At 33.2% G+C, this 26,801-nt stretch overlaps 1 protein-coding gene across 7 annotated transcripts in view; it reads left to right on the top strand.

Annotated features, from left to right (window-relative positions):
• LOC150094601 (cell adhesion molecule Dscam1-like) overlaps window positions 1-26,801 on the top strand; it is an 823,608-nt gene that overhangs the window by 563,758 nt on the left and 233,049 nt on the right. For all 7 annotated transcript variants that reach the window (XM_090411254.1, XM_090411255.1, XM_090411256.1 and 4 more), the window contains one exon: window positions 11,628-11,921. In XM_090411254.1, the coding sequence (XP_090267380.1) occupies window positions 11,628-11,921 (294 nt within the window). The remainder of the gene's footprint in view (window positions 1-11,627; window positions 11,922-26,801) is intronic.

Raw genomic sequence — 26,801 nt, 5'->3', positions numbered from 1 at the left:
TTTTGTATCATTGCCTTAAATGCTAGAAGCAACGGGAAACATATATTATACAGATAAAGGAAACAAAGACTGCCTGATTTCAAATGATCAAATATATTTGAGTGACCTACTTGCTTTTCATGCGATGATTTTTGTTAGTAAAAGTAGAAACCGATTCTAATTAAGTGGAGGAAAAACTGAAATGTTTTGGCATTCAGCCACGTGATCTACATTTTTACAACTGCATAAATAACAAACTAAAGCAATTTGTCATTGCCAACCTATCCACAATCAATATGGGTATCTGTCTATTAAATGGGGAGAAATGATGTGTTCTACCTACTGCGTTTCTTTCTATTTAATTCGTTTTAAAATAAATGACGAAGTTCAGCAGAAATTTCTACTTAATTCCTATAATGCAACCATTCCTCTAAGATAAGGAGAAAATCAACTCTGATTATACCTTCTGATTTTAATGCGAAATAATGCGATTGATATAAAAAAATAGCACGCTACAATTTTTTGTATAACTAACGTATTTAATAAAATTCTAAAACGAAACATCTAGCTGTGCTACTCTTAAGAATTTTGGTAATATAAGCAAGTTAAGGATTTCACAACGAATGTGTAAATATAATATAAATTACAGTGAATCTGAAAATAAGTTCCGATAATTTCACCAGGGCTCTATTTTGTGGCCAGCAACCCAAACATACAACTTAATATTAGTTTAATGTTTTACCTGAGCGCAAATCTTTCAGAACAACAACAAAAAAAATTATGCCTCCATTCATAAATTTTCATTGTTTACTTGGAAGGATGGGTGTGTGCATACAAAATAAACCTTCAATATTTCAAAAAGCTCATTCTTAAGCTAATATTTCATAGGCTTTTAGTCTAATGATTACAAAATTATTCGTGTTTCATTTCTTTTATTGATCGAACGTAGAACGTGTGTAATAAAAAAAAAAAAGCAAGGATCCAAATTGAAACAAGTCATGCCTTCGGCCTTCGAGACAGTCAAGTATTTAAGTGAGAGATAATGGATCTCTCTCTTTCTTAATCTGTGATCTATGTCCAGACTTAAATCCGAACTGTCAATATTTCTATACTTATTTTATGGTGACTATACAAAGAAATGTACAAATCATTCTATACATGGAAGAAGTTTACCTTTGAATCAAGTACCTCAAATTCTGTAGATGCTAAGGTAATCTATAGCTTCAGTCATATTTTTACTTCACATCGGAAGTATTTCATATGTGGTATAATTGTTGATCTATAAACACATTCTGGTTAATAGTAAATTGTGTTTGATATGCTTTATATACATTATATTTTTAAGAGACTTTGTAATATCACACTGCATTTTATAGACCTCTGTCATCGGTTTTTCTTGCATTAATATATGTTTAGTTATCTGTTAACCTAATATTCCTGTTTAGGTAGATTAATCGGAATTTTATGAGTTTTGCTTAAACAGTTTTTAGAGGTGACAAACGCGTAAAATATTCTCCACTGTCTGTGGCTTATTAATGCTGTATTTATTATGCATGTGAAATATCACACACACACGTACACAAAACAGCCTACTCATTTCCCAGAGTAAGTCAACCTTATTGAAAGCCAATGTGAAGAAGACAGCAAGATGATTCTCACCCTATGCGATCGAGATACTGTGGAAACTATGGACAATGTATGTGTAGTCAGGCATTTCATGAAACACTTCTGACACAGAGAATATGGAACCAAACCCTTCAGTGTCAGAGGTCCTCAGGCAGATAATCGGCCGAAGAATCATTTTCTTCTCCGAAGCACTTCAACATGACCTGCAGTCTGAAGGACTCTGCGGACAAATCCTTTCTGCATCGTTGACACCAAGCCATGTTTGATCTCTGCAGAAATGTCAGTTCAATTAAAAGTGTCAGTTTCTGGACCACAAAAGAAGGCATAATATTGTTCCTTTGATAGGGATCGGCGGAAACTCCAGTTTGGAATATTGTATTAGCCAGTTCAGTTACTCCATTTTCGAGTACAGTATACCAAAGATCATTCGTTTTTGTGTATTTAGTGAAATATCCGTAACACTGCAGTTTAATTTACAGGCTTATTGATCCACCTTAGCGTTCCACATTTAAATCTTACGTCGCCTGGGAAACATCAAGTTCATTACATGAAATTGGTTCGCTGTTACACTAATTTGGCTGGAAAATTAAGAAAATTTAATAAATTATAAACTTTTCATCTGAAAATAACCACAGGGCGTACTTTTTTCATTCACATTTTTGACTTCTAAGGAAAGAGTCTGTAGAAGCAAAAAAACGCAAAGAAAAAACAAAGGATAGATAAAAATCAGTCAACAGTGTCCTCTTTAAAAATGTACTGTATATTATTATGAAAAACAAACGTTAATATTTCCAGAAGTATCTTATAGCATTAAGCATCTTAATTTAAACATGAATAAGTTTTACATAGTATTTCAAGTAGGATGTGAAAAGTGGTGTTCAGTTGCGAACATATTGCCAAATATCTGTTGATTAGGCTTTGGTTGGGATGCAAGAGAAACCCAGGAATTTTTAGGTAAATAAAACTAGACATTTATCGTCATCCGAGGTCTTAACTTCGGTACCGAATTGTTTCGTTATCGTGCATTCTCGAGAAGCCTGTCTTCCCGTTTTTACGGGAGGTTTTAGCATCTGTGGTAGTGCTTATAGGGATCATTGCAATTAAGTCTAGGTTCCAAGTAGCAACGATCCGTTTGGTTTTGCAAAAAAAAAAAAAAAAAAAAAAACCCTAACTGTGTTCGGATTGGTTTCAGTATGTCTATGTCCAAGTGACAGCACTCCTGGTTTATTTTTCAATATTCTCTAGTTCATTTCATGTCCTCTTCCTGAGTTATTGGATGTTAAGAAATTTATATTAAAAGTTATTGGCAGCAAAACCTAATCAGCTTTAGAACTGAATTTGATTTAGAAATATAACTTTATCGTATGCATATGTATAAAGAACTTCACTGTATGCACTCTGTTTCCCAGGCAAAGTCATTACAGACGAAACTATGCTTACAGTTTTACAATTACGAATCTTATGAGTCTGATTTTTAAAGCTTCATTTTCAGTAAAATCCAGTATTTCTCATTAACTTAAATATCTTTCCGTAGAGTTTCGCAAAGTATGTCTTTAAAATAAAGAATTTGAAAAGCGCATTTACTTTAAAAGTAGTTGTTGAATTTAAGGAAAATATTTTACCTTCTTAACGAGGTGGTTATATTGAAATACTTGGCTGTTTTCATCCGCGAAGTAAAGTCAGACAGCAAGAAACAAAATAAAGAAACTTTACAGCTGAAGCGGTGGAGCTCTCAAAAAGAAACAACTTCATTGTAAGGAATATCGGTATGTATTGCACTCATCTAAGTAAACAGCGAGGCGCTGCGAATGCCCCAAAGAATTTCTTTTGCTGTACTAACACAAACTCTTGAAGTAATTTTGCAGAGTGGCTCTTAGAAAGTAAGGACATTAACATTCCGACTTTTCATTTGAAAGTTTTAGACAAGAAGCGATAGCACTACTGAAAAATCTTACGATTATGTAATCATGACAGAAGCAGTGCGCTGACTTTATACTCTGCATAATTTTTTAAGGTTTTCCCTGGAAGATGTTGTGAACATCATGAAGAGTTCTTTATTCCATCGCTATGCTTTACTTTGTACAGTCACTCTGAGAAGTGACCTGTTGTAATCTAAGGGAAAACAAACTTATATACATATTGGAAAGTGTAGCTAAACCTTCACTTTGCTGATTGCAGATATGAATAAAAAGTTTGAGTCTAAAAATATAAATATAAATATATACACGTATATAAAGATCCTTAAGTATGTCTTTTAAGGTGTAGAAAATGAATTCAAAAATGCATGCCCAGGAATCTATACACAGCCACTTAGTTTCATGAGAACTTGTGATAATCTCTGGAATGATATTCCAAATTATTTATTTGAATAATATTGCTTAATGTAGTACTATTGTAGTACAGATTATCCGTTGAATATTGGGATCTAAAAAGTTACTGGGTTTTTGTTAAATATATTTAATGTGTTTTACATAAAACAGCAAAGCATTATGCCCTTTTTATGCGAATTTTTGAGTTTACTAAGCGTCTTGAAAGGATAACGAGATATTTGCTTTCCGGCCAGAAATGTCTCCCAGTTCAAATAAAAGCAGCATGAAATACAAGGAATTAATAAACATGATACATTCAACTCACAGCTTTACTTGCGCTAATCGTAACCACCAGACTATTTCAATCCTCACGTAAGGAGACTTAAGGCTCATTTCACTTTCTTTTTTGTCGATTTTCTGCTAAAAGTTAAAATCGCAATCTTTGTCATTTGTTTCAACCCCTCTTCCAAGCGGATTTTTAGAAATGTCAACACATATTTTTTCCCCTTTACAATTGTTGATTCATGTCCATAATGAATATAAAATGAAACGTTATGCCTGTTGCCTTATAAAATCTAAAATGGCATATTAACTTCCTCAATTTATACTGTCAAAAATTTTAACTGTTTTACTCATAATGCTGCTGTATATTTCAACAATGACAATCCAAGTCGATTTCTTTGTAATAATTTCTATGTCCAATTCGTAACCTAATCAGGAGAAAAGAAACCTGTATAAATTAAAAATACAAAATAAAGCGATAAGAATACATGAAAAGAACTTTTAAGAACTTTAGAATATCATCCCCAGATTAAGATAATCACAGAGCTGATAGAAATCTTAAAAAAGGGATTTTTTATTTTGATGGACGCTAAAATGCCCGCAAAGAAAAATATCTAACATGAAATCATCAGATGACATTATGTCGCGATTTATGATAGATTTTATCACGCTTCAATTGTTGGTGCATGACATTTTCATATTTGATTGAACAATTATTCCTCATCCACTCCTAGACCCAGCTTCAAGTGATTTTTATTTATGTTGTCCTCTAATGGAGTCAGTCCTTTCTGTGAACATCACTTAGCACTGAAGAATTAAAGAAGTCATAGTCGTATTGAAAATATTAAACATATCTCTAAAATCTGATTCTTCGTTTCATCGTTGTAAAATCCGTATCATATTTAAGTTCATGAGAAAACAGGTTCATTTCAGCTTTACTGATGTAAATTAATTGGATAAAAAATTAGGAAGGCTTACGCTTTAAATATAGGAACATTGAGTTGGTTTTTGTTTTTGTTTTAATAAAAAGTGCATGTAGCCTGATAGAATACGATAGTGAACACAATGTGACAGCTAGAAATGGTTTCTCGACGACTATCTACTTCTCTTTACAGAAGCTTTTCCTTTGAAAATCTAATAAATACAAATTATTCAGCTCACGATATAATTAGTTAAACAAAAGCTAGTTAGTATTTCCATTGAGCAACGTTGGAAAATTAAGCGTTAATAAATTCACCGAAGCAAGGGACTGTACCAACAACTAATTTTCTAATAGTGTTTTTTCTTGCATTATTAATTAATTACATACTAAAATCCGTCACAACATAATGTGTATGTTCCAGTGAAAGGTAATTTTAAGGCAATCGTAGTGTGAAATGAAAGCTAAAGCGGAATTCTGTCACTCGTGAAGCATTACGACAAGTTGTAATTATCATATACATCTAACGTTTTTCACGTTAATTATGGCCTGAAAACGTTCTAAATATTTAGTATCAGACGTGCAGATGTAGGGGAGGGTTGAAACAATTGGAAAAATAATAAATAAATGTAGCAAGCATATACGCTTAATTTCTGAAGACTGTAATTTCGAATAAGACCACAGAAGAAGCACTTCAGTCGACCAAAATACTGGAAAATAAATTAAGATCAACAAAATGATGTTGGGAGAATTGAAAAGCGTTTTTTTTTTATTTGAAGTCCAAACCCATGGTAGTTTTATCGTTATTTTGTAATGAAGTAACCATTTAAATTATTAATTTAATATTTGAATAATTTTTGAAATTCATTCTTATACTTACAGGAATTGCTATAATAATTTCTATAAATGGACAATTTAGGGGTGATAAGCGAGACATGTAATTGAAAAAAAAAAAGTCTAAATTCCTGAGTACTATCCAAACAGCATGGTTGGAATTCCATCGGTGGAATTTAAATCACTGGTTTTCATCTCTTGCTATGAAACCCACGACTCTCCTTATTGGATGCTCGAAAAAAAGTGCCATTATTGCTTTCTAGTGCAGAACAAATCTGGATTGCCTAACGCTTAGCCTACTCACAACACCAATGTACTATATCTTTACCACCTTTCGTGGGTAGAATACATAAAAATAAATAAATAAAATTCAAAATAAATAAAACCTAGGATTTTTCTCGTGGAAACCTAGGATTTTCCATCCCTCAGACTGACCTCCAATTTTAATTTCTGTCTTTACTACAACTGAAGTTCTTTTGAAGTGGAAACATGATTTTGGTACGAGTATAAATGTACGGATATTATGCGCAGGTGGAAAACTCAAGCCATCAATTTAATTGAGGAATAGTATTGAGTAATAGAACTTCACTAAATAGTGATATTCAGAGCCACTTTAGACAGTCACAATAAAATAGTGAGAGTGTTGTAAGAAAAACTAATAAACGACTCTTCTCGGAATGCTTTGCAAGCTTATATAACTGATATGATGCCTTTCTATGGCATAAATACCCTTATAAGTTATTTCTCTTGTACATTTAATCGCTCTTGTACAGTTACGACACCGTATCTTCATAATTATAAGCCATGAAGTTCATCTAAAAAAATATTATGATAGTGTTACATTTTATCCTGATGCCAAATTTGCATACAATATTATGAGTAATTTTAATCACCAAATGGTAGGCAATATCCATCTATCAGTTAAAATGGATAGTGTGCTGCCATAGAAGAATGTAATTGAACAATAGGACTGACATACCCTTCGATTTATTTGAGGATGTACATTTTCGTAAAAATAAAGGTTTCATAAATATATGTACAAGTCTACTTCGAGGTGATTAAGTATAATACAGCAATAGTTTTGTATTAATCACTCGATATACTTAAACGGAGGGGATTACGTTTTAACTTGGCTTCAAAATGATTTCCTAGAAACTGGACGATTGCTTCGTAATATATCGAAATGACAAAATATTTTCAAGAATTTGGTCGATCTATAATAATGACAACTGCGATTGCTGTCGGAAGCATGTGATATTTAATTATACTTAGTTTCTTTAATAATAATTCTTTTTGACCTTTAGGTGTTCATCCGTCTAAATAAGCTATTCGGTATTATTAGGTATTATTTGCGTTATGATGCTCGTCACGCGGTGATGAAGATGCAATCGCTTGTTTGGCCTCTTCCTGATCATTGCTCACGAACACCGGAAATTACCTCCGAATAACATTCTTTATTGCGGTAAAAGTTTTGTGCGTTTTTTTCTTGTCTTCCAACAACTGATGGAGTATTCACTTGTCTGATGGAGAAAACAGATTCTTAGAATGCAATCCTGTTTAGATGTATTTAACAGAGATATGGGATTATAAAATTTTGTTCTTGAGAATTCTTAACGGCGTGCCTTTGAAGATTGGTTGTTCCCTCACACCCGGTAGGTTTGGTTTCATGTAGAGGAAAAATCCATTTCATTCTGTTGACATAACGTAAAAATCATTGCCTCACCCTCCGCACCGGAAGATGAACATCATCATTTCATAATACCCTAATAATTCTTGAGTAAAGAGCCAATGTATTTAAAATAAGGGACACTCCTAAACGAAGACAGGCAAAAATAGCCGTAAAAATAATAGTTTTTAAGAGGAGTAACATGGGAATTTCCTAGAAATAATACCTAATCATCATTTCATTTAGTGTTATATTTAAAATTTCTAAAAAGCGCTATGAATTAGAAATAATGCTTTCCACAGTTCTCTCAAAGCATGCGTCCAGCTCCACTTATACTGAATACAAATGCACATCCATTTCAGATCTTTCACGTATTCTCTTGTAATTGTGTTGACGTTTTATGTTAAAGAATTTCGCTTCTCGTTTATCAACAAGTAGCTGGTTTTACTAGGTATTAATTAAAATATATTTTAACACACACACACACGCATATATATCAAATTACAATATACAATTTTCCGTTAAAGAATGTTAACTTTCGGAATTGACCAATTCATGCTATTATGTGAAAGGCAGATTCAAAATCTGCAATGAAAAACCAATTTTTATTTATTTATTTATTTTTTATGAAATAGCACTAGATGAGAAAGCAAATGTAGAAGGATACAAGTTATTACTTCTTTAAAAGACTTTTTTGTTTTCATAAACAGCGGTAGAGCACCGGTACCTATTTCGTTATGACTTCACAATAGCACGTGATGGAATTTCTGTTTTTAATAATTTTATGTGTTGCATTTCTTTAAGACGATTGTTTTAATGGAAATAAGTCTCTAGTTTATCGTGTGAAAATGTTTGATTACAACTAATATTCCTCCTTAATTTCAGCTAGTATTATTAGTCTAGGAACAGCATGTGAAAACTATTAGAAAACAATACGAAATTAAGGCTTACGTGTTCTAAGCATGCCAATGGGATCAACCTTTCTAAAAATAGCATGATTGCAGGAAACGTTAGCTGCGATCGACAATCGGACTCACAGGCTTTGGAAGTGGATTTTCCTTGAATGAAAATCATATATTGTTACAAATCGACTTCGAGTAGTTGTGTATGATTTATTCATTTCCTACATTCGTCTTCAATGAAGTGTTAGCACTGACTGCTGAAATTTTGAGAAATCATTAAATAATAATAATAATTGGATAAATATAATGTAGCAGGTTTCATAATATAGAAAACTAACTTTTGTTGTCATGTTATCTTTTTTTTTGAATGCAACTATCCAAGTGCTTTACGAGAATCGTACAGCACTTAGATATTAACGTGCATCTCTTAAATTACTCGTAAATTGACGTGCATCTCTTATTCTTTTTTGGAAGGTACATAAAAAAATTAGAACAACTCTAAAAATTATTCATTATGCATCGGTAATGTTTACTTGATCATCATGCAGATATTTTGATGATATTGGTGACAATTTGGGTTCTTCTACTATATGTCCCTATCTACCAGTTTTAGACGCACTTTTGATTTTTTTTCCGGGGACCATGAGCACTTTCACTGAGCTCACTAAATTTAAGCATCTCCAGCACTCCGGAATAATAACATTCACTGTTTAATCTCATAGTCCTTTGTACTAGTTTTATTTTTTTAATCAATATTTGCATAGTGTTCCGTGAATTTCCGATATTTCACTCGAACTTTAGCTCCATTTAAAATAATTCTTATTACTTTATAAACTGTTCTAGAAACAAAGGCGGACACTTTGGGGATTTTTAATAGACAAAGAACTTAGTCATGTATTTCCACCAGAATACTGAGAATCAAGTAGTAATTAGCCATTTCGTTTTATTTTCTTGTAACACCAGTAGAGTTTTACGTCCTATAAATTCACTGGTCAAATTGGAGCTGATTTTATTGCTGAAGATTTGAATGAATAATCTCAAGGTTAACTGATCGTCATTTTGTTTTCAAAATCGTTTTGAAATGTTTGAAGGTTTCAAAAAAATTTCCAGAATTTGTCAAATAATTTGAGAATGTTGGGTAGCTACATTATTATTCTGCATGTTCAGTAGAATTGGAAAAGTATGATGAATGGCGTTTCTACTGAAAAATGCCCATTGAAATGTTGTAGAAGAGGTGCAATGTGAAAATTGACGATCTATATGATACAGACTCGAGAATCTGTCAAGAGAGAGAGAGAGTTAGCCAAACTGCTCTCTTCTGAGCGGAATCAAGAAAGATTTTGTTGCACATCACCCCAAATGTGAGAGAAGTACCCAAGTAGGAGGGATTGTGAATATCCATAAGTATAATAATAGAAAGATGAAAAGTAGCCTCTGGAGCAAAAAAGAACCCAATTTTTTTTGGAAGCTGATGTTACTATAGAAGTGAGGTGCTCATTCTAGGGAGGGCAGGAGAAAGCGCCAGTCAGAGAAAAGAAACCCGAAAGTGGAGAAGAACCAAGATTTTTTTTAATCACAGATTAAACACAAAGAGAATAGTCAAGATTAGGTATTTTCTTTGAAGGAATATCAGACCACACAAAAGCATCAATAACGCTCTTCTTGGTGGAAAGAATCATGAACAGCGGAATTTTGACAATTAAGATGAACTGGCGGTTGTGACAATAATTTGGTTTAAAATAGCAAGTTTTGAATGTCTGTAGGTGCGCATAATTTAAGTTGGTGTTCGAACTGGATTTTGGGATTTTTTTTTTTTTTTTGATTTAAGCTTAGTCACATCTGTGGGATTAACTGTCATGTTAGTGTTTAAGATGTGAAGAGAAAAGCATGAGGGGAATATGCAGTGGGAGGAAACAGACCCTTAAACGTGTTGGTAATGCTGATAGAATTTACTCTCCATACCACAACGTTATCTCGACACCATCCTTGTTTTTTGCATGCTGATCGGCCATCCTGCGGAAATATATTACTGCTGTACACTTTAAGATGTAGGGTTTGTACGTAAACAGTATCCTCGGCATGCGTTTGAAGAGTGTCGCTCATATTGCATGTTAGAAGACTGTGGGGAGAGAAAACAAAAATCAAACTCCCTCCTCTGAGGAACCAACATAGCATTAGCCACTTCATGTCCGCAATAAGCAAGATTCTGATAATTCATCGGGAGGTGGATATCTACCGCCTGATAGGTCTAGTTGCATTTCCTCCAACTAGAAATATACCTTTTCACAGCAGGAATGCTCTCTGATAATGCCACAGCTCTAGAATGCTGGATTGACTGGATATTTCGCAATAGCGACCCGTGAGACAAACATTCCGCTACGTACTTTAATAAAGTAGTCCAGTTTTCATGTCTTTAATATTTAATGACAACAAAAATAGACTGTAAAATAAACTGCTTTAAGGGAAATTACAAATACTGTTGAAAAATATTGTGTATAATAATCACATTTCGATAATGAATTTTATAAGATATGCAGGATCATTATAAGAAATACGAATATTTGTGATTTTTCTATAATTAAAATGAAATTGTTTTTTGTCACATTGCTAAAATCTCTTTTAGCTTTTTGTAATATGAAATTTTCATTCCCTTCTCCACACCATCCTCTGTAGTTGCACTGAAAAACTGTTTATTCTGAATAAAAATTATGTAGCATTTCATTTTTGTTTTTCTCACACCTACCGGGGGGAAAAAGCTTAGAGCAACAACAACAAAAAAAGCGATATCGTGAAACTAATATTGTTTAGCATTAGTGCATTGTTATAGACACGTGTTTAATTGCCAGTCATTAATTCTTAAATCATAAGCTATTATGTTAATATGAATTATTTTTCAAAATGTAGATTATATATAATGAGAATTCAGTGCGTTTATTCTGTTGATCTAATTAACATAATGAAAAATTTGACTTAAATGAATTATCCAGGTAAAAATATATATATTATTTTTAAGTAAAAGCACGTCTATTCAATTAAATTGAAGTTTGTTTTTCTATTTGGAGAGCTTTCCTTGAGGAAACTAATTTTATTTCTTTGATCTCTGCATTCAGTTCCACAAGAAAGCCAGCCTCCAAAGATCACAAGGAAGAGCGGACGGAGAGTTGTCGCGGAGAATCAACAAGCAGTGCTTGTGTGCATTGCACAGGGTTACCCTGTTCCGAACTATCAGTGGTACCGGTTGCAAGATGGGCATCTCTCTCTACCAGAAAGCGGACAGCGTGTGCGGCAGAATCAGGGACTGCTTATTATTCAGCACGTGAAGACGACTGACAGCGGGAAGTACGTGTGTGTTGTAGCTAACAACGTTGGCGAGGACAGAGCAGAGAACGAAGTTGTTGTCGAAGGTAAATACATTAGAAGAGTAAGATCGATGCAAGGGTTCCTTCAACTTTAAGCAAAAGGCATAGCCTTCATTTTAATTCTTAAAAATGTTACTCGATTAACAGAAGATTTACGTATTAAAGATATTTAATGCGATTTTAATCTGAATCAGTATATATTTATAATTTAGACTGATATATAATCGCATACTCTTTTGGGGTCAATCTAATTGAATACATTCCATTGAATACTATCAAATACAAATCAAGCATAAACTGAGTTAGAATCCATTTATAGGCATACATTTTTATGTTCGAGAATATAGCATTAATTTCTAATCTGTTTTCTTTCATCTCACACCTTCTCTTATTTTTATTTGTCTTTTCTCATTAGAGGTTCATAAAATTCGTTTTCTAGTTATTAGCTTGATTACAACTATAGTTGAACTGTGTTATCGTTTTATTACTAATAGTTATCCTGTTTTATAAAGTCCTCGAAAATCATGAGAATATTTTCAGATTAAATTTCAATGAGTTCTAAATTAAATCAATTGCAATCTTTTAAAAAACCTTTTATTATTAATAGCAATCAGCCTTCAGGTTTTGATATTATATTATCATCTTTTAAGAGCTCTTTTATTACACTGAGCCGTGTAAATACCCTGCGATCGTTCGACATTGCACCTGCTTATTTCTCATCAAAAACTTCTGTTTCCATTGTTCTCCTGAATGCCAGAGCACAGTTGTCTAGGCTTAGAAGTTGTTACTAACCAAAGCGTATTTTCGATTTAAACGCATTATAAGAGTTCCTAATCTTTTTATGCAAGAAAATAATAAACAAAATATTATAATAAAATTCAATCTTAAAGATGGGAACAAAATTTAGGTTTATGTTTCATTTGGGAAACTAGCCAAAGCATTCTTACAAAATGCAAACACAAAAATATCCAGAAATGGCTAAGATACAAAATTTAATCGTACTTTTAGAAAGTTAAGAATTAGCTTCATGTAGTCGAGAAGAGGATTTGCACGTACGCTCCCACTGACAATGAGAAAAGACTCTATTCCAGAAAGACTACCACACAGTCTTGCATATCGGGTTACTCCATAAATAATGGTAGGTCTCGGAATAAATGACTTATTTTCTCTTTGCGCAAAATAAATGATATATTTTATATTTATCCATTTATATTTTGAAATCACACTTCACTCGTTTTCAGGATTGTATAGTGAGTTACTGAGCTACAAGAATAATGAGTGCCTTTACAGGAAAAGTGGTGAAGCGCCCTTCATATTAACAATCGTGATGTTCTTCGACGCGATTGCGTAAGACATATCCCAGATATTTTGAGCAGTATCTAAAATTATAACTGTAATTATGGCAACTGCTACTCTCAGAATAAGCGCAAAAGCATAATATTTCGCTTAAAATTACCGGATTGGGGGGGGGGGATCAAAAACAGCTCTCGAAATAAAAACTAGCTTTATCCTTGGACCGTACAGTAGCTCGCAATAGCTGAAAAAAATTCAGCTTTGGAAGGTCTAATGCAGAAAACCTGCCTTCTGCTTAAATGGTATTCGAGCACAGTACTCCCTCTCCAAGAATACGGAGCGCAATTTATGCCCTTCCATGTGTCTCCCACACATCCAAATACTACCACTATAACATCAGACTAAGAGTATTATTATTTCTTTTGCTATCTAGACCAATACAAATTACCTTCAACCATACCGAGAAGAGATAAACTCACTGCTTACCTCCTCTGGTCTTTGAAGAGAAAGACATCAAGAAGAATCATGAATAGCTTTGGATACCAATTATGCTTTTGATGTTGAATGCGTTTTCGATAGTGTTCAAAATTTGTTCTTCAAAATTAGCACCTAACCGATGTCGTCTTCAGAATCTTTCATTTACGTCTGTTGTCTGTGCTACATCAAGTAGTTTTACTTATGCTGATCTTTGCTAGAAGTTCGTTTATCACTCGTCTAATTGCTTTGTTTGTTATCAGCTTAGACAGCTTGTACACGTTTCCATGACAACAGCAAGTCTACGTGCGCAAATAATCATGTTCCACAATCATCCGATAGATAAGGCTAATAAATATTTTTTTTTTTTTAAATAAATAACGGACTAATAAAGAATAGGCGAAGCAATGAAAGATTGCGTTTTTTTTTTTCCTAGGAAAATTGTCTTATTTAACTATTACCAATTTAGTTCACCTCCGTAACAAATGTCTTATTGTAGTGATAAAATGCAATGCGATTTAGGCAGATCGAACGATAGGTCTTCGTTAATAGAAAATACCTGAAAATTATACCGTTGAAGTGAGAAAATGCCTAATACTGGATTATTTGTTTTTCTTTTAATCCAAATGGTGAAATACAATAGGAGTTCAATACTATACCATCAGCCGATTCAGTTGTTGCTGTTGTCATAAACGTCAAGGGCTCTATCGTGGTTGAGATCTTCAGAACAATTTCTAATTAATTTCTAATTGTTTCAACAAAACAGCACAACGACGGGGCACTCCCATGCCACATCGTCGTCCCAATGATAAATAGAACACTAAAGCATTGAGGTGTGGTCGCCAGGGTGGGCACTGTTTGTTCAAGTGAGGCGGGAAAAAAAACGACATCACGGTACTAGGAATTTAATACATGAAGATGTATGCAGTAATTAGTAAACTACGTTGCATTTTTTTTAATTACGTGGTCAGCATATTCAATGCTTAATTTGTTTCCGAAAGTTTAAACTCAGTTATACGGGCCTCTGCAGAATCGGAAACATGAATTCCAAATTCATTCTTCATTTGTCAACCTTGGAAACAATAGATAAAATTAATAATTATGTGGGTGTTTCTCCAAATGTTGATTTGTTAAGTTCACTTAAAATTCTAACCACACACTACATACAGTAATTTCTCTATTTCCTGAGCGCAGATGTGCTACACTGTCAGCTGGATGACATCAGTCAACAATGACAGGAGCACTAATTGTCTGTTGGATAACTGCCAAAGATCAGGTGGGCTGTAAACTTTTAATATAATTAAAAACCACACTGCTTTCCACAATTTTAATACTGATATTCCCTGTATCTCACGCAAACTGCAATAAGAAGCAGTCATTAACGTATTACCAATCAGTAATGCTATTCTGAATATCTTTTCGACTGTTTAATTGAATTATGTGTTGAGTATTTAGCTTTTATTGGAAATCCATAATTTCCAATCATCGATTCAATTCTAGATTTTATTAATTTCAGATCCACAATTTAAATTACTAAATTTTACACCTGTATGCACAGTAGAAAATTTTATTGTTTTTTCTTTAAAACTCCTTAGTTCTTTAAATAAGAGCTGGTTTATATAAATGCTTGAAAACAGAAATAATAACAAATATTCTCCAAGTAAAATCTAAGTAAGTTAGGTTTTTCAGTTTCTTATAAATACATTGTATTGAACATAACACTGGTTTTGGATTTCTTATTCATTCCATTGTAGCAATGAGCTACTTGATTAATAATAAAAACTAGGATTTTAGAAACATTTCTTTATCTAGTGAAACGGTATACTTTCTGTTAATCCGATTATTATCAATGCTTTCATGATATTTTAAAACTTACCATATATTTAAATTTACAATAAAATGTACTAGTCAGTGATGAATTTCCTAAAGCAAAGGAAAATGCCTAACAACCGCATGGCTCTGTTTCTGATTATTGTAGGAAGAACTAATGACTTTTAACGGTGCAGTTCGGTCCAAGTCATGAAAAGTTCGTTATTATATTATTTCTGTCAGTCATGGATCAGTAAATCGTGTAATAATTTCGTTTGGCATAAATTTACAAAAGAACTAAAACACAGTCCTAGCCTAATCTCCAGCTTTAAGGCACAAGGGGTGTGGAAACTATTCATGATCTTGGTTTTGAAGAGCAAATAAATATGCATCCCTAGCGACAAAACTTATAAGAAATATCACGTTTGACTATACTCTTCGCTTGGTCAGACGAATGCCGTTCACTTTAGTTGGAAAGATCTGCGTTTGAATCCCATTTAAAATGAAACGAAGATTTATAAAGGAAATTTGATAAATGACCCATCTGAAACAGCATCGGTAATTCCTCCACTCTGTCCTAAGCCCATTGAAACACGTCCAGCTGCCGCCCAACATCCTTTCATAGTACACCTTGAAACCCACAGAACAAGTTTCTTTTTCTCCTCCTTCATCCCTGCTACTGCGGTACTGTGGAATAGTCTTCCCCCTGACGTATTTCCCAAGGAATACAACATACAGGCTTTTCAAATCAAATGTAAAAAAGTTTCTCCTTTCCCAACCCACGACCCATATACGGTACTAACGTACTGTAGGTTGACCAGCCAACCTCTCGTATATGGGCCCAACATTAAAAAAAAAAAAAAAAAAAAAAAAGATGCTTTCCAGACACCTATTGTTTTCAACAACAATTAAAAAGAAAAAACCTCACCGCTACCACCACCAGATGCCATCTTTATCTTAAGAGAGAGAAAAATGACTGTTTTCTTTTTTCCTTTTTGACACTCCGTCCACCACATATTGTGAATTTCATTATCACGAGGAGATTAATGCCATATGGCTAGACGTTTGATAGCCCGGAAACCCTACTCTAGACATCAAACCTGTTACATTTTCAAGACATGCCTGGTTTCAAGTAAGCTGCGTAGTTTCAAACTGGTTGATGAAAGTCCTTCTAATGAATTGGTGTAATATTCACTTAATCTTAATTTATTGCCTAAGTTAAGCCAATTTTATGAAAAGAAATCAGTGAAGAATAGGTCAGATTCCTAAGGATTGCCACGTGAGGGTGATAACGAATATTAATCGACTGTTATTGATGAAAAACATATTCTAAGGTTTAGTACGAAAAGAAAAGATTAAGATTACTACTGTAGGTTAGTACATATGAAGAGCTTGACATGTGCTTAATATATTTTATTTCATTTATTACTCTTTTTTTTTTTTCATTTTATGTTCGAGATATGCTAGTCGAGCCTGAAATATGCTACGCAAGTTCAGTCAAAAAAATATTTTATTGCTTTCTAGAACATTAACAAATCTTGCACAGCACTCATTTATCAACAATAGCTTTAATAATGAATAAATTCAGACTTGTTCTAATATGTACGCAGTCGAAATTTATTTCTCCATTCTTGTCATTTAAATATGCTTTCCAATTAATTCTCATAATGGAAAATGTTTTCAGCGTTGTCTTGCTTAAACTATAGTTTTACAGGCACATCTGAATAAAATTATACAAATGTCATTCTCTTAAAATCTCATAATACAATTAAATGCTAATTTTAGAGATGTTTGCAATGAACAGTTCCTGTAAGAGCAGATCGCAATCAGCTTACGTTTCCTTTAAGGTTTTGTGTCAACTGCACGAATACTGTTTCCTACCGGGATGATTGCATTATAATTATCAAATTGCTTTTATTTATTCATAATTATAGTCTCTTGTTGAAATTACATCTGTAAATTGAAGCTCTCATCCATTTGCATCCGTCAGTTGTTTTTGCTAATTTTGGAGGCATGATGTTCGTATCTAATTCATCGATACAATTTTGATTGTCTTCTCCTTAAAATAATTACTCTTATAATTACGCATTATCAAATTATAATAAAATTAATATTTATGCTGTACCATATTTTGGCATTTCAATTAGTGGAGGTAATCTAGATAAGCCTATAATAAGAACAAATAGGTTAAAGCGCTGATGAATTGTAAACAAGCCGCTGCAAATAATAAATCACTTTACTGTAAATAAGGAATATGATCAAATCATGTACTTCACACCATAGAAAGTAGGTATATAATGGCACCGCGGTTTTGAGTATATAATTAAAATATACATAAAAACAGTTCGGTATAAGCTGCCTTAGTAGACATTAATATTGTAGATGTTAGTTTGCGATTTAGCTATGCGTTATATTATATAATTGTAATCCTTAATAACTGAAGTGTCATTTTCTTACCCTTAAAATATCTCGCCTTTAGAGATGAAGAAATACATGTTATTTTATTAAAAAGAATGGAAGATACATTAACAATACACTGTAATCTCTGATAAAAGTTCGGCTTTTATTAATCATAATAAAAACTTATATTATTGTTATTAACCGTTCACAAGTATAATATCTTGCAGCAAAATCTGCATTTCAGATAACTCAAACAGATCTTATGAATCTTTATGAGCAGGGACACACATAGTAATATCCCTTACTCCATTCACGTTTATTGGGTAATAAAATTCTACGAAGTGGCATTTAAATAAGGCGTGAAATAACTCATTTTAAGATTTACGAGTAGCATTTATAACATGAGCATAACAAAAGGACTGAAAGTAAACAACTGAAGTGGGGAACAGCTACAAATTATCGAGCAGATAAATTACAGATTTATATGTGGGGAAAAACGAAGAGCTGAAATTAACATGCTAATAACATTTACGTTTTTATATAATCGTACATCGTTTTATGTAGCGTGCTTGAATTCCAAAATTAAGCCCATTGAATTATTTCTGCTTATTTCGCATTTGCAAAAACTGTTAAAACAAGCAAGAGTTGTTCTGCTTGTAAATGAATTGTTTAAATAAAAAGGCCGTACTACGTAAAACGCTCATTTTGTAGCAGCCAACTAAAATGGCATTGTCTCTGTTTAAGTGGGCCATATTTTTGTAGTATATGCGATATTATCAAGAAATATGAAATTTTGGAAATTAGGAAGTTGCTAAGGTTTTATATCATCTTATCTTTTATAAAAATTACTCGACACAGGCTTCATAAAACTAAGTTTACAGCATGTTTCGCAACATTTTTTACGCATGTTTTCCACACGTATAAACAAAAGTTGGACAGAGTTCAGGAGAAGAAAAGCCAAAACGGCTATTTTTTCTGGCGAGGTTGATAAGTTAAGGGGATAAAAATCCCTTATTGTTTTTCAGCCAGTAAGCGAAACTAAGATCGAAAACTACGGTCTGAACGATCTGAAACGTTCAGATCGTAGTTTTCGATCTTAGTTTCGCTTACTTGCCGAAAAACAATAAGGGATTTTTATCCCCTTAACAGTTCAGGAGTGTTAGGTATCGTAAACTGCCCTTCACTTCGAATCTAGAAAGGACGTATTTTCACATCCAATTTCGCCACCACTTGAATGACGAGGATGTATACATAAGATTTCTGTACAGCAGCCACTGTTCTTGTCAAATTGAAAAGGAGAGGGTTCCAGCTAGTCGTTAAATTTTCACGTCTTCGGTTACGGAAATCTGACAAGTTTAGCATTACGGAAGCAACATATGGCGTAGATGTTATGTTTTTTTTTTTTTAACATTTTGAGACCCCTCCATTGTGGTGTTCAACTACAAGTTCTTCAACCCTTCTTACAAAAAACTAATACAAGTTTTAATATCGAGTATATGTCCGCTTTCGACTGACTCAAAGTTGATAATTGTTCAAAATTCTGAGTATGCAAAGTTGATATTTGCGTTTGTCACTTTATGAATGGGTCACCTTTTCTTCAAAAACCAGTATTCGTTAGATCGAGAATGAAAGGCAAAATCTGCTAATATTTCTTTCGGATCTAAATTATTCTTAATTGAAAAATTTAAATCACTTTTCCAGACTTTTTTTTTATTTTGTAATTAATAACGTTAATCAATCCGACGCAAAACTTATCCATTCTTGTTTAAATAAACGGTAAGTAACTGCTACAAATTTAAATTATTTCAGTCAATTTTATCTTAACATAATGCTTCTTTTTGATAATACATAAGCTAAAATCTTTACATTTAAAATAAAATGTCCAACTTTTCGTGCATTACTTTTCTTCTTCTTCATGTGCCTTTTCCCATCAGTTTGGAGTCGGCAGTTTTTTGTGCATTAAATATAATTCATTAAAGCTAACTTATCCAAATCATTTTCCGTGAATTTTCTCCCACGTGATTCTTTATGTTTCGCTGTGAAAATCAGTTGCTCAATTCCAAAAGATAATTCGTAGACCCAATCTATCAACGCAATCTGTCATACCTCTCCTTGAACCCATTAACAGACAAAGCATTCACAGCTGACTCTGGTATCCCATTCCACTCATTCACCACTCTCCAAACAAAATATCTAGTCCTTACACTCCTACTGACCACCCTTTATTCAACTTCCAGGGATGACCCTTTGTTCTGGTCTCTCCAGTCATGCGTGAAACATTTCCCCTGCATCTATTCTATAAAATCCTTTAAGTAACTTAAATGTTTCTAAAATATCCCCGTGTTTTCTCCTATCAACCAACTTCTGAAATCCACACACACCTTCAATCTATCCTCATAGGAAGAATTCTACAAGTCACTCACCATCTTGGACATTCCTTTCTGAATTCTCTCCACCGCTTCCTCATTCCCAGGGCCCAGTATTGAGCACATTAATCCAGATGTGGGCCTTAATGTGTTCTTCACTAGGCAAGTAATCTTATGGGCTACCTTAGCAACCTTGGCAATATGTCCTCTAAACTTTAACTTTCTCTCTCTCTCTCTCTCTCTCTCTCTCTTCATCTGTTTCCTGAAGTATAGTGCCATCAATGTGATACATAGCTTGTAATTTATTTATACCACAATGCAGTGTTTCTCAAACTTCAGATATCCGCGTACCCCTTCATAAATTTTCATTATTACCAAGTTCTCCCTTATCAAATGATAAATAAATAAAGTATATTTCATTGTAAATGTATATTTTATTTGAATTATATGTTCATGTAAACAAAAAATATGATTTATTTTTAATAGAACAAAATTTGGAAAATCCATGAAAATTCACATTTCACGTAATTCATATCATACTTACGAAGATTTTTCATCTTCTTCCTAGTTGGTTCTCTAGAGATGTCAGACGACACATCCTTATCAATTTCATTTGATTCAGATGCAATATCAACGTTTTCTTGTTGCTTACAGCTGTTTGTATTTGCTATATTGCTCTCTCTTTTGTGAGTTTTATAAATCCAATCTTTAACCAATGATTCATATTTAAGAATTTGAAAGCTAAAAAAATTAACGTATTTACTCGAATATAACTCTCACTTTTTTCTCAAAATTAAAGCTAAAAAATCGTGGTGAGAGATATATGTGGGGATTTTCGGAAACCAAAGTTTTCAGGGGGAAAAAAATGAAAATAGTGTGACTTACGAAGAACCTCCTACTCGCTATCGCTACTTTTGGCATCGAGAACAGTTACCTTGTGTACATCGTCAAAGTCATCTACCCAAATAGCTTCATTTTTTCCCCATTATTTCAAGCAAAAATTACCAATAATTTACAAGACTTGAGATACGTAGAGCAGCTGTGAAGAAGTGCATTTGATTAGTGCGGTATTAACAAAAGATCGCGCGAACCAAAGCAAATTAGCATTTCAACAGTTGAGTTCCCTTCAACCGAATTCCATAATATCTGAAACACATTCACTATATATTTCTTAGTTTTAACACGTTTACGACGGGGTGGTGTCAAGCAAAACCATATGTTGCCGGAGCAACTTGGTTTTGCTTGAGTCTATATAGCAGTTTCTATTGGAGGGGGATGTGATTCATTACTTAGTGCCGCTTTTATCCCGGTTGTATCTAATTGCACTATTTGATGAGAAATATGATTCCATGCGTTAATGATGCATAGCCGTAAATTGCCACGTACTCCCTGAAGACCTTTCGCGTACCCCCGGGAGGACGCGGACCACACTTTGAGAAACACTACCATAATGCATAACTTTACCTTTCTTCACATTAAATTGACACCCATTTAGTTTTGCTCATGCTGACAGCCTATTTAAATCGTCCTGCAAACTCTCCACATCTCCTTGATTAACTGAATATTTCCTGTCAGGTCATTTCCTGTACCATTTATGTACAAATTAAACAGCAATGGCCCCAGCACTGAACCTTGTGGCACACTACTATTCACCTGTTTTCGCCTTGATTCTGCCTCTCCATATACCATTTTTTTTTTATATCTGTCCAGCAGCCACCCTCTTATCCACTTAAACAATTTCATATCCATCCCAATTTGTTCTAATTTGTGTAACAAATTAGTTACAAAAAAAAGTTCCACCCACATGGTATTCTGTCAAATGCCTTTCCAAAATCCAGCGAAATCATCGTGTGGCCATTTCCTTTATCTAATTGCTCTATTATAAAATGTTAGTCAATTACTAAATCATGACCGACCCTTCACAAAGCCATGTTGACCTTCCTATAGTGTCATATTTTTATTTACCCATTCTTTAATTCTCTTTTTTCCAATTTTTCTAGTACTTTGCCACTTAATTCATTGCATTGGACATTACCACTAAAGAGTCATCCAGAGATAGAATGATATGCACGGTGGTCGATTCCTATTATTATGTATTTTTATGTTTTTCATAGTGTAAAAATAAAGTTTTTCGCAGATATAATGAAATTAAGAAACATTTAGTAGTAAATTACAGTGAGCATTGTACCACAGTGATTAGAGAAATAGTCATAATTTATACAAATAAGAATAAAAGTTCAGCATACAGTGGTGGTATTCTAACATTTTACTGGTAAGATTATCGTAAAAATTCTTCATTGTCAACAATGTAGTCAACCGTAATGTTCGAAATACATAAATGATAACAATAATACCATATATATATATATATATATATATATATATATATATATATATATATATATATATATATATATATATAATCAGTTAACAGTAATGACATTAATAAATATCAATCCTCTTAAAGCAATATTAAACTTCTCATATCTGCTCATTTTCATTCTGCTATGATTTTTAAGATAACGTGGGTTCTTTTAGTCATTTGTTGAATGACCAATAAACCAGTATTATCCTATTCAGTGCAACTGATAGGATTAAATACCTTTCCGAAAAAAGATTAGTCAGAATCTAGTTTAAGATGCCCGTTGACATTAGAAATGTTTTTTTTTTTTTTTTTTTTTTTATTAAAAATGAAAATAAATTAATCTTATACCAAAGGGTAGGTTTCATCTCTTCTCGGAAAGTCAGCTTTCTTCTTTTGCAAAATGAACAGAGAGCAATTTAATTGATGAAAACATACTGTAGAAATAAGATTACCGGCCTTATCATTAATAAAATAAACTTATAAAAATTCATGTTCCTTCGTAGTACTGTGCCTTAGGGACTTATACGTAAAGAATGGTGAATAATGCTCTTATATTTGGAAGTTTAAATATAAGAAATGAAGCATGAACTTCGACACAAGATTAATTCCTATACCTCTGCTAATTTTAGGAATTGTTGCATTACACTGCTTTTTTTCGATCATTCTTCTCGCCCAATAAATGTCAAAAGTAATTTAGAATCGTGGGTGCACTAACGATTTTTATTAATTTCTTCAATTTTATTCATTTTTTTACATTTATTCAAGGGGACTTGTATAGAATTTTTTCAAGACACCTCAGGCCACCTACAAACGGGACAGTGTTCTCATTTTGTTTTTATACTGTTTTAGATAGTTACATAAAAACAGTGTTTCTACATGATATTTTTATTATAGGTTTGCAATGTGAAAACTTACATGAAAACAATGTCTGTGGTGTGATATCATCGAAACTTTGTAAAGTGAATCCCAGCATCTTTGCGATTTTTTGTGCTTTTTTTAAAAATTATTATTATTTGATACCTCCAGGAAGTCCACGTACTCATCGAGGGAGGGCATCTGCACTACAACTCTCTTCACCATTCAAACAGCAACTGACCGCAACTACACCAACGCCATCTACCGCCGACCACCATTCGTATTTCCACAGACAGTCACAAATATTCATATCCACGGCGGGATTCGAACCCGCAGCCTTTTGTCTCGAGAGAAGATACGCTATCCACTCGGCCAGGGTTTCTCGAACTGTGTTCCGCGAGAAGTTGTGGAATTTGTCATTTCAGTTTTGTAAGCATTTTTCATGAGTAAATATTTTATAGTAGAAATATTCTGAGGAGAATAATATTCGTGAATATGTCAAAAAGCTCAGGCCCAGAACGCGTAATAACATCTGTGTATCGTTAATTTTCACACATCGAAAACCTTTCAACATTTGGGAAAGAGACATAAAAATTGCCTGCAAGCGGATTATAACAATGGGTGGCATATCCTCTGTTCTCAAAACTGAAGGAAATGACATCTGTGTAGCAAATGTCAGTGACCAAGCAGCATATTTTCAAACATGGAAATATTCATGAATTATCGTTAATTTTCACACATCGAAATCTTTCAACAATCGGGAAAGAGAATACCGTCGTTTATGACCAATCATAAAAATTGCCTGCAAGCCGATTACAACAATGGGCGGCGTGTTCTCAAAACTGAACGAAATAACATCTGTGTTGCAAATGTCAGTGACCAATCAGCAAGGAAGTATAAAAAAATTTTTCCACTGAAATTGAAGATCAGGGTAGTCTGTATCCTGTTCACAAATCTATTAATACTGAATACTTTCTTCGCAAGTTCGTACTGCAGCGTGTAAGTGCTTGTTCTGAAACCGGAGTGCCGTGATTTTTTTAAAAAAGTAATAGGACTACAGATTTAAATTGTAATATGAATAAGAGACAAGGCATTTTGTTTAATTTTGGTATTAAGAAATCTCTAATTGAAGGTGTTTGTGACGGAACAGATAGTGAGTCATCCACCTCAAGCCTACAAAGATCTCCAGGATGTACAAAAGGAGGGGAAAACTACCAGCACACAGGAGAAAAAGTCTGCATTCACTCGTAAGTACTTATAATATAAATTTTTGGTGATCAGAATAGGATATGTCAATAAAAATCTGCACAAATTAATTTAATGATGGTTTAATTAATAATAAAAATCATCTAAATTACCAATTAATTATTAATTAATACATTACAAAATAACCAAGGTGTTCCATGAAAATTTCAGGATTTGTGAAGTGTTCCGTCGTAGAAAAAGTTTGAGAAACCCTGCTGACTAGGCCAACCAGGCCAGTAATACAAACCAACCCACCACAGTCAGCAGCAATTGTATTCCATCCATACGTCTCCAAACTCGAATTGAATGTTAGTCTCATGCAGCTATATCTTAAAACTAGCCCACAGATAGACATCTGATGACAAAGTATTGTTATGAGAATGAGAGGCATGTACCCGTCATTTTATAGTGTGAGAGAAACATCTTATATTCGTCGGGCTAGAAAGGAATAAATTCTTAAAAAACTCTTAGTACAAATTAATAAGAAAATAGTTCTTAAATGGATAAAGCTAATTAAATAAATATTATTTATTTAAATTATTTTAATTTAAAATTAATTATATAAATCATGGCTAATATTTAAGAAATTGTAAAATATTATGATGTATCAAATAAATATTATTAAAATATTCAGTAATTCGAATATTTCGAAAAATCAAAATACTTGTCTATCTAATTATGATTTTCTAAGCAGAACTGCAACCAATAATTTGAGAGCGATCTAAGATTAATCTAAAAGAAAGTAATGTAATATGGAAGGCATTTTCTTCACCTTTTTTACAATGTTTTACACTTTAGTTTCAAACTGATGTCGCTTCTTTCTCTTAAACAGTCTGAATAGGTTTATAAGCTTATTATCCCCCCCTCCTTCCTGATGAGAGTTTAATTGGCTTGTAAACAAATCTATAAGATTATTAATCCGCTAAAATTCTCGACTGAAAGGTAAAATATCTTTCAGGAGAGGATATTTCATGTATAAGTTAATAGCCAGCGAGTAGTATATAAACATCGTAGACTTAGCCAACTAGTTGGCTTTTCCCCTTTATATAATAAGGATTACTCAGCCAGCGTTATTAAAAATTTAAGCCAGCACATAAGAAATTGTAGGTCTCTAAGATAATAATGATGTATTTTTTAATTTGTTTATTTTTCGTTTATTTATGGGTGAGTTTTATTATGGAAAGAATGTACAGAAGTAATATAATAAGGAATGATTTATTTTTAACGGCTGTGAAGCTAATAAACGTTAATTCGATGGATTACTTCCTATCACGTATCTATATTTCGCAAAATGTATCAACAAAAAGTGAGAAAAAAAGATGTAGAGCTAAAATTACTTCCATAAGGAAGTGTTTATCAGCTGATCAAATCAAGGACGTAGTCAATTCGCATCCCTGCGTTCTTTTGTCCATAAGATTCCTCTGGCTGGTTAAGTGGTAAGTTGCATCAGGAGGGGAGCACTTTTCTCTAAGATACTGAGACGCATTCTGGTGGCCAATTCTACGCTTGGATTGCTTTTAATTCTCTTGACCAAAATACGTTCAGTGCACAACAGGGGAAGGATCAACGAGGCATGAAACTGTGAGTGTTAACATCAAGACGGCAAACACTTGAAAAAGTGTAATGCACTGTCCTCCCAACAAAACAAAAATAACACACAAATACTTCCATTTCGAAATTTCACCGGGTTTCTTATGTTAATTCTATACGAATATACAGTGAAGAACAATCAACTAAACGTCCTACCTAATTTCAGTATGTGTATATATATATATGTATATATATATGCGAAATTTCAATAAAATCACTTCACTCTAGGCTTAGTCGAGAAATAACTTGACGGGCAGACACATCAAAGGAGGGAAAATTACTGGTAAATGTTTACTCATTTTATACAACTTAAAATCATGATACAGTGATAGTATGAAGTGTGTTTTAATTTCTAGTATTACTGCGTTCTCTGTCTTCGTTTTAAAATTCTATATTATGAAATATTTTTATTATTATTTAATATTGTTTTTGGATTTTCTTAGTGTTACTTATCGATTGCTCGTGCTTTTATATCTGAAGCCAGTTTACGAACAGCAAACAAACAAAATTTTTCAGAGAAGTACTAAG

This window comes from Typopeltis vanoorti, chromosome 21 (assembly GCF_054136105.1).
Source record: "Typopeltis vanoorti isolate ZY-2024b chromosome 21, IOZ_Tvanoo_1.0, whole genome shotgun sequence".
NCBI lineage: Eukaryota > Metazoa > Arthropoda > Arachnida > Uropygi > Thelyphonidae > Typopeltis > Typopeltis vanoorti.
This window is presented reverse-complemented; position numbering and strand designations above follow the sequence as displayed.